The sequence below is a fragment of the Aplysia californica genome, unplaced genomic scaffold (assembly GCF_000002075.1).
Source record: "Aplysia californica isolate F4 #8 unplaced genomic scaffold, AplCal3.0 scaffold00097, whole genome shotgun sequence".
Classification (NCBI taxonomy): Eukaryota; Metazoa; Mollusca; class Gastropoda; order Aplysiida; family Aplysiidae; genus Aplysia; species Aplysia californica.
The window spans coordinates 884,158-895,914 of record NW_004797367.1 but is presented as its reverse complement, the minus strand read 5'-3'; the positions used below and the strand labels follow the sequence as shown (position 1 = coordinate 895,914).

The 11,757-nt window shown below is 39.3% G+C and overlaps 1 protein-coding gene across 1 annotated transcript in view; it reads left to right on the top strand.

The window, feature by feature from the left end:
* The first annotated feature begins 656 nt into the window (after positions 1-656).
* LOC101855860 (protein transport protein Sec31A) overlaps positions 657-11,757 on the top strand; it is a 29,355-nt gene continuing 18,254 nt past the window's right edge. The window contains exons 1-11 of the mRNA XM_035968925.1: positions 657-816; positions 2,948-3,068; positions 3,715-3,804; positions 4,783-4,969; positions 5,621-5,716; positions 6,047-6,184; positions 6,845-6,987; positions 7,701-7,812; positions 9,777-9,929; positions 10,876-11,004; positions 11,504-11,728. Of these exons, the coding sequence (XP_035824818.1) occupies positions 2,956-3,068; positions 3,715-3,804; positions 4,783-4,969; positions 5,621-5,716; positions 6,047-6,184; positions 6,845-6,987; positions 7,701-7,812; positions 9,777-9,929; positions 10,876-11,004; positions 11,504-11,728 (1,386 nt within the window). The 5' untranslated portion in view covers positions 657-816; positions 2,948-2,955. The remainder of the gene's footprint in view (positions 817-2,947; positions 3,069-3,714; positions 3,805-4,782; positions 4,970-5,620; positions 5,717-6,046; positions 6,185-6,844; positions 6,988-7,700; positions 7,813-9,776; positions 9,930-10,875; positions 11,005-11,503; positions 11,729-11,757) is intronic.

The window sequence follows — 11,757 nt, the reverse complement described above, 5'->3', positions numbered from 1 at the left end:
CGGCTCTTGGAAAATGATGTTAGAAGACTTATTATCGTGTTCACAATTACCTGACGATGAACACACACAAACGAAATTAATGGATTTTTCTTCTGCCTTGGATTAAAGAACAAACAAAGAAAAATCAAACAAGCAACAAAAACTAAAACCAGGATCACAACTTAAATAATGGTCATTATAAGAGTCGTAATTGCTCAATCAAAAGAGTGCAGCCTTGCTCAAAATGTTAAAAATAATGATAATAATGCCTCTAGCCCTAAGATATGCATAACTATGATAATAATGATAATAATGATAATAATAATAATAATATGTAATACAATGTGTCCTCATAATATAATATTATTGTGCTGATCACAGCCGTTTCTCCAGGTTCATGTAACTATTACTCTAGCAGAACGTACCGTTAGAAGGATTAAGGTAATGAAGGAGGGATAAAGCTTCAGTCTTCTGGTGTCAGGCCGGGATTTAGCAAAAACGGCAAAAATACATTTTGGTATTCTCCAAGGAGCCGAGTTTAAAACAACCTCCTCAAAGTTTTGTGGTCAAATTCATGTTTAAAAACATCACAAAGTTTTAACCTTGCCAATTGACGCTTACCTGACAAAGACAAGTGTCCTTCCCAGCCAAGCTGGCAAGTTGTAGCCCAGCTGGAACCGGAAGTAAAGAGTTGTGGGAATTGTGGCGTCTGCCACGTTAATCATACTATCGTACACTGACAACACATCGTTTGATGTGGAAGATTGTTGGAGTTACGTTTCCACTTCCAACACAAACCCTTGCAGATAAACTTTGTTCATTTGGTGATTATTTAAGGTGAGGTTTCGTGAGGTATAGCTAGTGCAATTTGTTTCAGCAGTCTGAAGAAGTGAGGTCAGGTGTGAACAGCAGAACCGTGGAGACCGGTAGCCGATTGTACAGTTGAATTGATGTTGACAAGCCTATTTCTTGACATTGTGAAGGTGCTACTGTTTATATTTACACAGACAGCGTTGTAAGTGTGGAGGTGACGACTGCTTACAAGTCTCATCTCGTTTTAGCTGTTTGTTTTATGTAGATCTGGATTCTAGATCTAGAATATCTTACACAGTGTTGTTGAAGGCTGTGAGTTTGTTGGGGTTTTTTTTGCAGGAGGCAGGAGTGACAACTTGCCCAACACTTACTGTACTCTGTACTCTTAAGTTAGAATCACAAACGGATAGCAAGAGAACGACAACTAAACGCCATTGGCATTGGCTGATATTTATAGATCTAGATTCTAGATCTAGAATCTAGTAACAGCCATCTTGTTTGACGTCTTCCCACTTTGTCAGTCAAGGCTCAAGGTGGCAACACGACTGCACGAAGGCTGCCTGCCGACACGGATTATTTTCTATGCAACGTGCAGAATTGGTTCGGTTGTCTTTGATTGTTGTGCAGCACCCTTCTTCCGCCCAGATTGATTCTTTTGCTTTACACTAGATTCTAGATCTGTGTAAACTGAGAAGAAGAAGCAGACTAATTTTGACTAAGTGGAAGAGTAAGCCTAGATCTAGATTCTAGATCTAGATCTAGATCTAGATCTAGATCTAGATCTAGATCTAGATCTAGATCTACATCAATTTGGGTACGAAAGCAAGTTCAAAGTTCAACGACGCAGTGCAAATGATCGACCGTTTGGATTCGGATCGTTTCTTTTAAAGTTTTGTAAGCACAAGAGAAATTAGGCCTCACTTACAAGTACAAGAGATCGGAGGCAATATAAATACTTAAAACTGCAAATGGAGTAGAACTATAACTATAATATAATAAGGGGAAGGAGCTTGGAATCTGCCTCTGTGCAAAACACGCGCTACGCAAAATCATCACTATTTTTCGAATCATGATCAGATGACGCGGCAGGGATCCCCCTTGCGAGTTCAAACAAGATGGCTGATACTATACTATAACTATCGGCCAATGGTGTTTAGTTGTAATTCTCTAGCTATCCGCTTCTTAGAATCTACGTTACAACTTGCCAACTGCCATCTTACAACTGGCCTGCACTCCCTACTCTTCACTATTGCCTCTAGGCGTAGACTAGAGGTCTAGATCTAGATCTATATTTTTAGCAAAGTGACTATTCGGACTCAAAACTCCAATACTGTAGAAGGATTGTTTGTTGCTTGTCTAACACTAGATCTATAAATAATTATTGTTTTGCCCTGGTTTTATTTGAACATCATGAAAAGTGGCTAGCCGTACTTATCCCTGGAAGCGCTTCAGGCCCAAAAGGCGTGAGCTAGGCTACCCGGGAAGCTCGCAGGCCCATATTAGGGCTGACCTAGATCGACCAGGTAGCGCGCAGACCCTATAAAGGGCAGAGATGCTGACCCTTTTCAATTGAAAATTTCAGTATTCGTCTATGGAAAATGACGTAGTAAATTACAGGTCAAAGTTATAAATAGTGACCAATGACTTTGCAAGTTATTTTGACCTCGTAGAGCGTCCCTTGGCCAAGAATCCAAGATATCAATCGATAAAGTGACACGATCCAGCTGAGCGACGACACGCTATATATGTGTTATCACTTGTTTTGCTGTGCTTAATATATTATGTACTAATTAAATTACTAATACTACAGCACAGTCCTGATGTCCAAGAACAATAGGGATAGTTTTTGTTTTGAGACTTACATGATGATTTTTTAGAGGTCAGTTTAAACGTTTGTAGTAAAATTTAAGGATTTTTAGGTGATGGGCAGAGATGGGTGAGGATACCTAGGATGATATTGGGAAAAGAATTGATTTCTACAGGACAGTATAAATCTTCCGCTATGTGCAACTAGTTTTCACCAGTTAACCTAATTTTTATCAGTTCTTCCAAGCCATGGTTCATAGACCTGTGGCCTGACACTGTCAAAAGGTAATCATAAAATATGTGTCCAAGATATTTCTATTTTTGTCTTCATTTTGCCTTTCACTTTCAGATTTCAAAATGCGAGTTAAGGAAATTGACAGAACAGCCAATCTGGCTTGGTCTCCTGAAACGCAATATCCAATTTATGTGGCTACTGGAACAGCTGCACAACAGCTGGATGCAACATTCAGGTACAATGAAAACTTCACATTTTATAAGGATTAGCTATACACTTTTTAAAAAAATAACAATGAGTGCTTTAAAAAAAATTCACATTTTAGAACCTGATACAACTAATCATGTACCCCCCGGGGCAGTGACTCTGACTGTAGTGTCTTTAGGCCGTTACCAAAGGGGGGACATTTCTCGTTCAAGCACAGTGTAATTGTAAATGGGCTGATTCATGTCACGCTCATAAATGTGCCTGATCTGCAACAGGAAACTGATGCTTTTTCTTTTTTAATCCTTACTATTGTCATTTCCTCTACATCTTTTGTATGTTTGTCACTCTCTTGTGACCTGCTATTTCCGGGGTGCCTTGATTGTTGAAGCAGACCTTGTGCTGTTGAAGCTAGAGAGGTGAGCAGAGTAAGTCTGATTCCCTGTAAAGACTTCCGTGTTGACACCCACCCCTTGGCGCTCATATGACCTTATATATGCAGTTGCGAGCGCCGTAAGACCCTCTACTATAAAAAACAACAAACCCAGCTAATCATGATGCTAGTCTAATAAAATTATAAACTGAGGAACAATGTTTCACTTTGCAAAAAACTGCTTTTACATTTTGCTAAAACATTGTGTTAACGTATGTCTTTTATTTTTATCTGCTTCATACAGCACCTCATCTGCAATTGAAATTTATGGCTTGAACCTTGATGAGGCAACTCTTGACATGCCAGTTGTGGCATCTGTCCCCTCTGAAGTCAGGTGAGTGTTTTTTTCTCGTCATTTTTTTTCCTCACGAAGGCATTATTACATAATTAATTCTCAGAAAACCCTGGTCCTCAATCATATCAGGACGGCTGTCTTGACACTGAACCATGACTTCAATCATCATCAGGGATTTTTTAAAATTAGGCGACTATGGAACTGAAGTTCAGGAGGTTGTATAAATAGAATGACAGGGAGGTAGAGGTACAGAGTTAAGGCAGAAAAAAAGAGGTGGGGGGTGAGGGATAATAGTTGTGGTATTTAACTGAGCTTAAGACATGCTGTGATGATACTTTTTGTCTCGTTCGTATGATACCAGTGGGATTTGAAATTGTATCTGAGCACACACTCTACAGTTTTGTTATTTGCACCGGTGCATTGTAAATTATTTCAAATGTTTAAAGGATATTTACAGGGTTTTAGTGTTCATGACTTGTTTACTTTGATTAAGTTTTTAGTTATTCATGACACTGTCATTTGGTTGGTCTTTTGTGGTATGTGGAAATTGTGGTTTCTTACAATCTCAAGTATTGAACATAGAAACATTAAGTTGTTTTTTGTGTGTGTGTTGTTGTTTTTTTTAAAGATTCTGGTCAGATCTACAATTCCAGTTCTCACCCCCCCCCCCCCCCTAATCTTATTGGTTTGTTGTTTGTGAATCTCTAAAATCATCCCAAAATGAATAGGTTACTGTAGTTGACCGGCTAAAAATATGCAGAGATCATCGAGTTGAGCAGAACTTTAGTGTGGGTATTTTGTGTGTCCAGAGAAGTGCATGATTGAACGAAACTTGTTAAGTAAAGTATTAGAGAGTATGTATTTATTAATGGTATTTGTAATAAATGTTTAGTGATATCCGGGTACACCTGTAGTTTTTGTTTGTCGTAAAGATATTAATCTGAGGCGAGAACAGAGCTAATAACTTGTTTCTACCCTCATGATTTGTGCTTCAAAATTCCCAATGGCTGTCCTCAGATTTCACAAAGTAATGTGGGGCACCACGAAGGACACAGAAAGTGGCGTCATCATTGGCGGTGCAGAGAATGGCAATATCAACATCTACAATGCAGACAAAATGCTGGCAGGAGACCAAGATTGCCTTAATATGCAACTCTCGCGGCATACTGGAGCTGTAAAAGCTTTGGATTTGAATCCTTTTCAGGTAGACTGCTGTTTACATCTCTTGTGGTCAAGTTTCCTTTTAAAGTATCCAGAAACCTATAAAAAACATTGAATTTGCTGTGAAATTATTTGGTTTGGGAGGAGGGGGGGGTTAGGTAGTTACCATGGAGCAATGATCATACTTCAAAAAAATACTGTAATTCTAATCCCGTATAATTCAGCACGTCATAAGCAGCTGTATTATGTGAGAGAAAGATGGAGGGTGGGTGGGTGGATTGATCAGTCGACATGAACGGATGAATGGATAGATAGATATTGTGTTTCAGAAAGACAAGAGTATATCTTCAAGATGTATTTACTGATAAAGATTAATTTAGCGGAGTTGAAAGTGGATACTTGATTTGCAAAGAATGTATATTACTGACTTTTGATACCTATTGCTGACCAATAAATTATGATGATCAGTCTGTGGATTTTACATGCCATATTTTAAAGGGAAAAGTAGTTTTCATTGAACCTCAGCAACTGATTGGTATAAAGCCATCGTTGCAAGGTTTTAAGCAGGATGGAGAAGCACATACATGCTTTCTTTCTTTTCAAGTTTATAATGTTTTTTTGTTTCCTCACTAATTGGTGCAGTGAATTCTATAATTATGCTATATTTGACATTCTTCTTCTTGATATCTTTCAGCCAAATTTACTGGCCTCTGGAGCTGGTGATTCAGAGATCTATATCTGGGATCTTCAGAAAACTGAGAGCCCAATGACTCCAGGGCAGAAATCACAGGTGAGACATGACGTTTATTGTTATAAAAGATGTGATTTCGTTGATAAATGTTATTGAGATCGGTCATCCCAATTTTAATTGGTTGTGTCATTTTATTTTAGGTTCGTATCATCCTTCTAAACTGCGAAGACAGTTGATAACTGTTTGTAAGTGTAAACAGGACTGTTTGATGATGTGTGTACAATGCTATCGGGAAACGTTCTCGTTTTGTTAAAAAGTAATTGTTAAAACTTTTAAAGTTTTTGTATTTTGAAAAAAATGTATAGTACTTACAAACATGAATGTTTGTGTACCATTACTCATGACTTGCTATTCTCTGTATTGTCCCAGCCACCAGAGGAGCTGGCTTGTGTTGCATGGAACAGACAAGTACAGCACATTCTTGGATCAACATTCGCCTCCCGATGTGTTGTTTGGGATCTGCGAAAAAACGAACCCATCATCAAAGTCAGTGACAGTATGTCCAGGGTAAGTTATCTCTACCTTTTCAGAATGTGTTTAAAGGGTTAGCTTTTTCGCTGTTGTATTCAGATGACGTGAGTTTGATTCCCGAGTCAGGGGATGTTTTTTGTATCAAATATCTCAATATGTCTGTTGTGGTGCTGTATTCAAATCCCAGGGTTGACCCTTATAGGCAGGGTCGAAGAAGTCCACCTCCTACATGATGATCTGAATTGTATGGATGGGGGTGTAAAACATTCGCTGGTGCAATTGCAGAATGTGGACCTCCTGGTCTTCTCTTTTGTGACCCCCCTGTTTATAACCGATTTTGGAAGTAATATCCATGCCATAACAAATTCTGCTGAGATTGAAATTGAACCTTCGATTGATATTACTGCTGGTCGGAACAATTATAGCGTAAAGCTTCTTTTTCTTTTTTCACTATTTCAGCTTTGTTTCCGTTTTTCCTGTTTCAGTGATGGATACTTTGTAGACAGTTCAGGTGGGTTTTTAAAAGATTTTTGTTGGAGGGATTGAGTTTTATGTTTCTTTCTGAAGAGAAAATGATGTAAGATGTCAGTTTCTCCTCTCTTACTCATGAATAATATCTGGTTTACATTTATTCATACACCTGTAATTTACTAATCATCTCTTTATTCTCAATTTTTTTTCTTTCTCTAACGATAGATCAGAGCCAAACTGCTGGCCTGGCATCCCGAGGTGGCCACTCAGCTGTGTCTGTCTTCGGAGGATGACCACACGCCTGTCATCCAGCTGTGGGATCTGAGATACGCCACCTCACCACTCAAGACCTTAGAGAACCATCAGAAGTGAGGAAAAATGCCCTTTGAATTACTATAAATCCCTGTATATGTGCAGTACAAGTTTACCCTTTAGTGTCATTTGTGCCTCTTTCATTGTCTTGAAAGAGGTTCCTTGGAACTGGGTGTTTAATTGAGGTTTTCAAAACAAAAAAGAATGAAAGAAATTTCTTTTTGTGCTGTGATGATACATTTGTCTCGTTCGTATGATACCAGTGGGATTAAAAACTGTATCTGAGCTCACACTCCACGCTTTTGCTGTTCCCGAGAACACGTTTATATCATGCAATTCTAGTCTGAGGATAAGTTGTTACTGCTCATAGATTTCAGCTTCACTTTTGTCTCTGATATATTTTCATGTGCGAGTCTTAATGTTATGTGGCCACTTTTAAGCAGATTTTTAACATGTAGTTGAAGGAAATTATAGGCAAAGTTTCTTGCTTTCCTTGTGACAAGTATTTGTTCTCTGAAACTCTTTTCTTTGAGGATGGCTGGAGGGGGCCACTGGTAAGTCCTACTACTATGCTTTCTTTCTGTTGTTTCTGTGTACCATTCTTGCCCTTTTTCTGGCTTTCCCAGCTGTAAATGACATTGTGTCATATGTTTCTCTTTTCTCAAAGAAATCGTAACTGAAGTTTGGTAATAAACAGGCACAACATCTTCACTGAATTTGTCTTTCTATCCATGAAAAATTTTTAATGTTTCCATTCTCTCTCGTTCAGGGGTATCCTGTCCGTGGCTTGGTGCCTCAAGGACCCTGATCTTCTGCTTAGTTGTGGAAAAGACAGCAGGATTCTGTGCTGGAATCCCAACTCTAATGTTCCCAATGGAGAGGTTTGTAGTCTTCTTTTTACCGTTGTTGTAGAAAGTTTTAGAAATATTGTAATGGGGTGTACGTGGTTGGAGGGAGCCACTGGTAAGTCCCACATTTTTCTTTCCCATCTCTTGTTTCTGTCTGTTTTCCGTCTTACCTGTTCCCTGCTCTAAATGACTGTTATTAAATCGTGTCTCACTTTTTCCCTACACTGAATGACTTACTGAGTCGATGTATTTCTTTTTTTCTCAAACAATTACTATGTTATTGGGGGGGGTCATTTGGGAACTGTATAATCGACTCATAAGGGGAGGTATAGATTGAGAACTGATCGGGGAACTGTGTTTGGTATTAGTTTTGTGTTAGACAGAACTTGAAAACTTGCTGTGATGATACTTATGTCTCGTTCGTATGACTCCAGAGGGATTTCAATCTGTATCTGAGCTCACATTCTGTCTTTTGATTTTTTTTCTGGGGGAGCGGGGTGTGGTGTGTGGTAGGCATTTAATTATGATTAATATTCATATTTCTTCCATGTCTACTAATGTTAATAGCAGGGAAAAAGTGAGTCTTTTTGTGTCTAAATGGTCGAGAGACTCCCAATATTTTTCAAAGTCTTTTTATGTGCCAGATCTTAGATAGACATAAATCATTATGTTTTGACACTCAATTCTCACCTATGCTCTAAATGACTGTTATTAAATCGTGTCTCACCTTTTCCCTGCACTGAATGACTTACTGAGTCGATGTGGGGTTTTTTTCTCAAACGATTACTATGTGATTTTGGGGGGGGGGAGGGTGTCATTAGGGAACTGTATAATAGACTCATAAGGGAAGGTATAGATTGAGAACTGAACAGCGATAGGTTTTTGGCATTAGTTTTGTGTTTGACAGAACTTGAAAACGTGCTGTGATGATACTTATGTCTCGTTCGTATGACTCCAGAGGGATTTCAATCTGTATCTGAGCTCACTTTCTGTCTTATATGTCTACATAGTGCGATTTCTGACTGGACCTGGTCATTTTGCCAATGCGCTGTTTGCGTTTGATTTTTTTTCTGGGGAAGCAGGGTGTTGTGTGCGGTAGGCATTTAAGTATGATTAATATTCATATTTCTTCCATGTCTACTAATAATGTTGTTATTAGGGAAGAAGTAAGTCTTTTTGTGTCTAAATGGTCGAGAGAGTCCGAATATTTTTCAAAGTTGGACTGTCTTTTAAAGTGCCATATCTTAGATAGACATAAATAATCATGTTTTGACACTCAGTTCTCACCTGTGCTCTAAATGACTGTTATGAAATATTTTTCCCTGCACTGAATGACTTACTGAGTCGATGTATTTCTTTTTTCTCAAACAATTACTGTGATTTGGGGGGGTGTCATTTGGGAACTGTATAATCGACTCATAAGGGGAGGTATAGATTGAGAACTGAACAGCGATAGGTTTTTGGTATTGGTTTTGTGTTAGACAGAACTTGAAAACTTGCTGTGATGATACGTATGTCTCGTTCGTATGACTCCCGAGGGATTTCAATCTGTATCTGAGCTCACTTTCTGTCTTATATGTCTACATAGTGCAGTTTCTGACTGGACCTGGTCATTTGGCCAATGTGTTGTTTGCATTTGATTTTTTTTTTTCTGGGGGATTTGGGGGGGGCATTTAATATGATTAACATTCATATTTCTTCCATGTCTACTAATGTTGTTAGCAGGGAAGAAGTAAGTGTTTTTGTGTCTAAATGGTAGAAAAACTCCCAATATTTTTCAAAATCAGACTGTATTTTTAAGTGCCTAATCTTAAATAGACATAAATCATCATGTTTGACCCTCAGTGCTCACCTCGGATGCTCACAAAAAAATTTATATGGCCCTGGTTCCCCGCCCCCCATCAACTGTCTAATTCAATGTTGAATGTTTGTGTTGAAAGGGCCGTAAAACTTACTTTTAAACAAACCCCCCCCCCCCTCAAATTCTGACTGACCAGGTTGTGTACGAGCTGTCCACCAACAACCAGTGGTGCTTCGACATCCAGTGGTGCCCGCGCAACCCGTCCATCATCTCCAGCGCCTCGTTTGACGGACACATCACCCTCTACTCCCTCATGGGAGGGGGTCATCCCATACAGCCCAGCAACAAGGTCAGTGCTGTAGTTTGTTGACATGTAATTGGACTGTTTACTCTAAGAATATAGAATCTATTTCACATATTTTGTGCGCTGCAAATTTTGACGTCTTGTTTTTGAGCATCACAAACTTCCCTATAACTCTGCTCCTTTTTAACCTATTTATCTAAAATGAATACCAAACTGAGTAAAGATGAATGCTCCATGCAATCAAAGTACAGTTTGCTTATAAGCATAGATAGGTAAGATAGATTTGCTGGTATTTATGATTTTCAAAAATTATTAAACAGCTGAGTAATGTGCACACCAACTGAAGTGGCTTGCTATAGGTAAGCCCCATCAATGCTACTTGGATCATCCGGGTGTCAAGCTGCTTTGTCCCTGCCTGTCGGGGCCACCTCAGGGTGAAAGATGAGGTGCTTGATAAAACATTTCCTCCAAGAGGACTTGAATTCACATCTTCTTTGAGTGAAGACATGGCCTTCTTTACTTCTTTACTCGGAACTGACTCCAATGGAGCATGCTGTGATGATACATATGTCTCGTTCGTATGATGCCAAAGGGATTTCAATTTGTATCTGAGCGTCCATTGTGTGTTTTATTCTGTACTGGGTTAGACTCTGAACAATGTCGTTATGGTCTTTGCACGCTTTTGGTGGGTGTTTTTTATGTGGTATATAGTGCTCACACACACACATGCAGGCACGCATGGGAACACACACAAACACAATTTTTATGAAGCACTGTGACTTTTCATAGTGGGTTTTTGAGATGCTGCTCTTTCTACTGACATGAAGAGAGCAGGATTGAGAAGAATTTCCATTGAAACTAGAACAATCATAGAATTGTGAGCATAAATAGACCTATTTAATTTTCAAATGAGAGATTCTAGTTTCTCAGATAAAAATCCCAATGTTGAAGGGGTATTTAAAGCTATACATTATTGTCTGTTGCATTTCAGGTTGCAGAGTCATTTGGCAATGCCCCGTTTGGAGCAGCCCCAGTCCAAGTCCCACATGAGCAGGAGAAAGTTCTCCCCTTGCAGAAACCACCCAAGTGGATAAGGAAGCCTGTTGGAGCATCTTTTGCAGTAAGTTCAGAGTCATATATGGTGTCTTTTTTAAGGTAAAGGAATATGCAAGTCCTTGTTAAGTGGAGGACTAAACGTGAGTGTGTGCAAGTGGTTGTTTGGGCATGGGGAAATGTCAATGTGTGCATGATGTTGTTTGGGAAACTGTCAGTATGTTCAAGACAGTTTCTGCAAAGAAAACATGTCTGCAGCATGGGCAAGTCTTTCTTGAGGATAGGACAAAAGATCAGTGTGATGGAGCGAAAATTTATAGTGCCCTTGTTGGGTTTTTTTTCGTTGATTTATTTACCTGTTCTAACCTTTTAATGATTGTTATCTGAATGTTCAAGATCAAATCAGTTTCTACAGTGCCCTGCTGTTATTATTTCCCATCTTGTTAAAAGCAGAGCACATTTTCACGAGAAATTGCAAGATCTGCTCTATACAAAAATAGACCAGAACAGACATAATTATTCCTGAAAGTTAAATTTTTTGTTTGTTTTGTCCTTGCACATCTTAGTTTGGAGGCAAGTTGGTCACCTTTGGTGTGGAGAAACCGGCCAACCCCCAGCAGCCGACGCCGCGCAACGTGACGATCAGCCAGGTGGTGACGGAGACGGAGCTGGTGGTCAGGTCGAACCAGCTGGAGCAGGCTCTGTCGGGCGGACAGTTCCCAGAGTTCTGTGCCATGAAGGCCGCCAACTGCACCGACTCCATGCAGGAGAATATCTGGAACTTCATGAGGGTTGGTGCATTGTCTTTTCTTATCGCCTC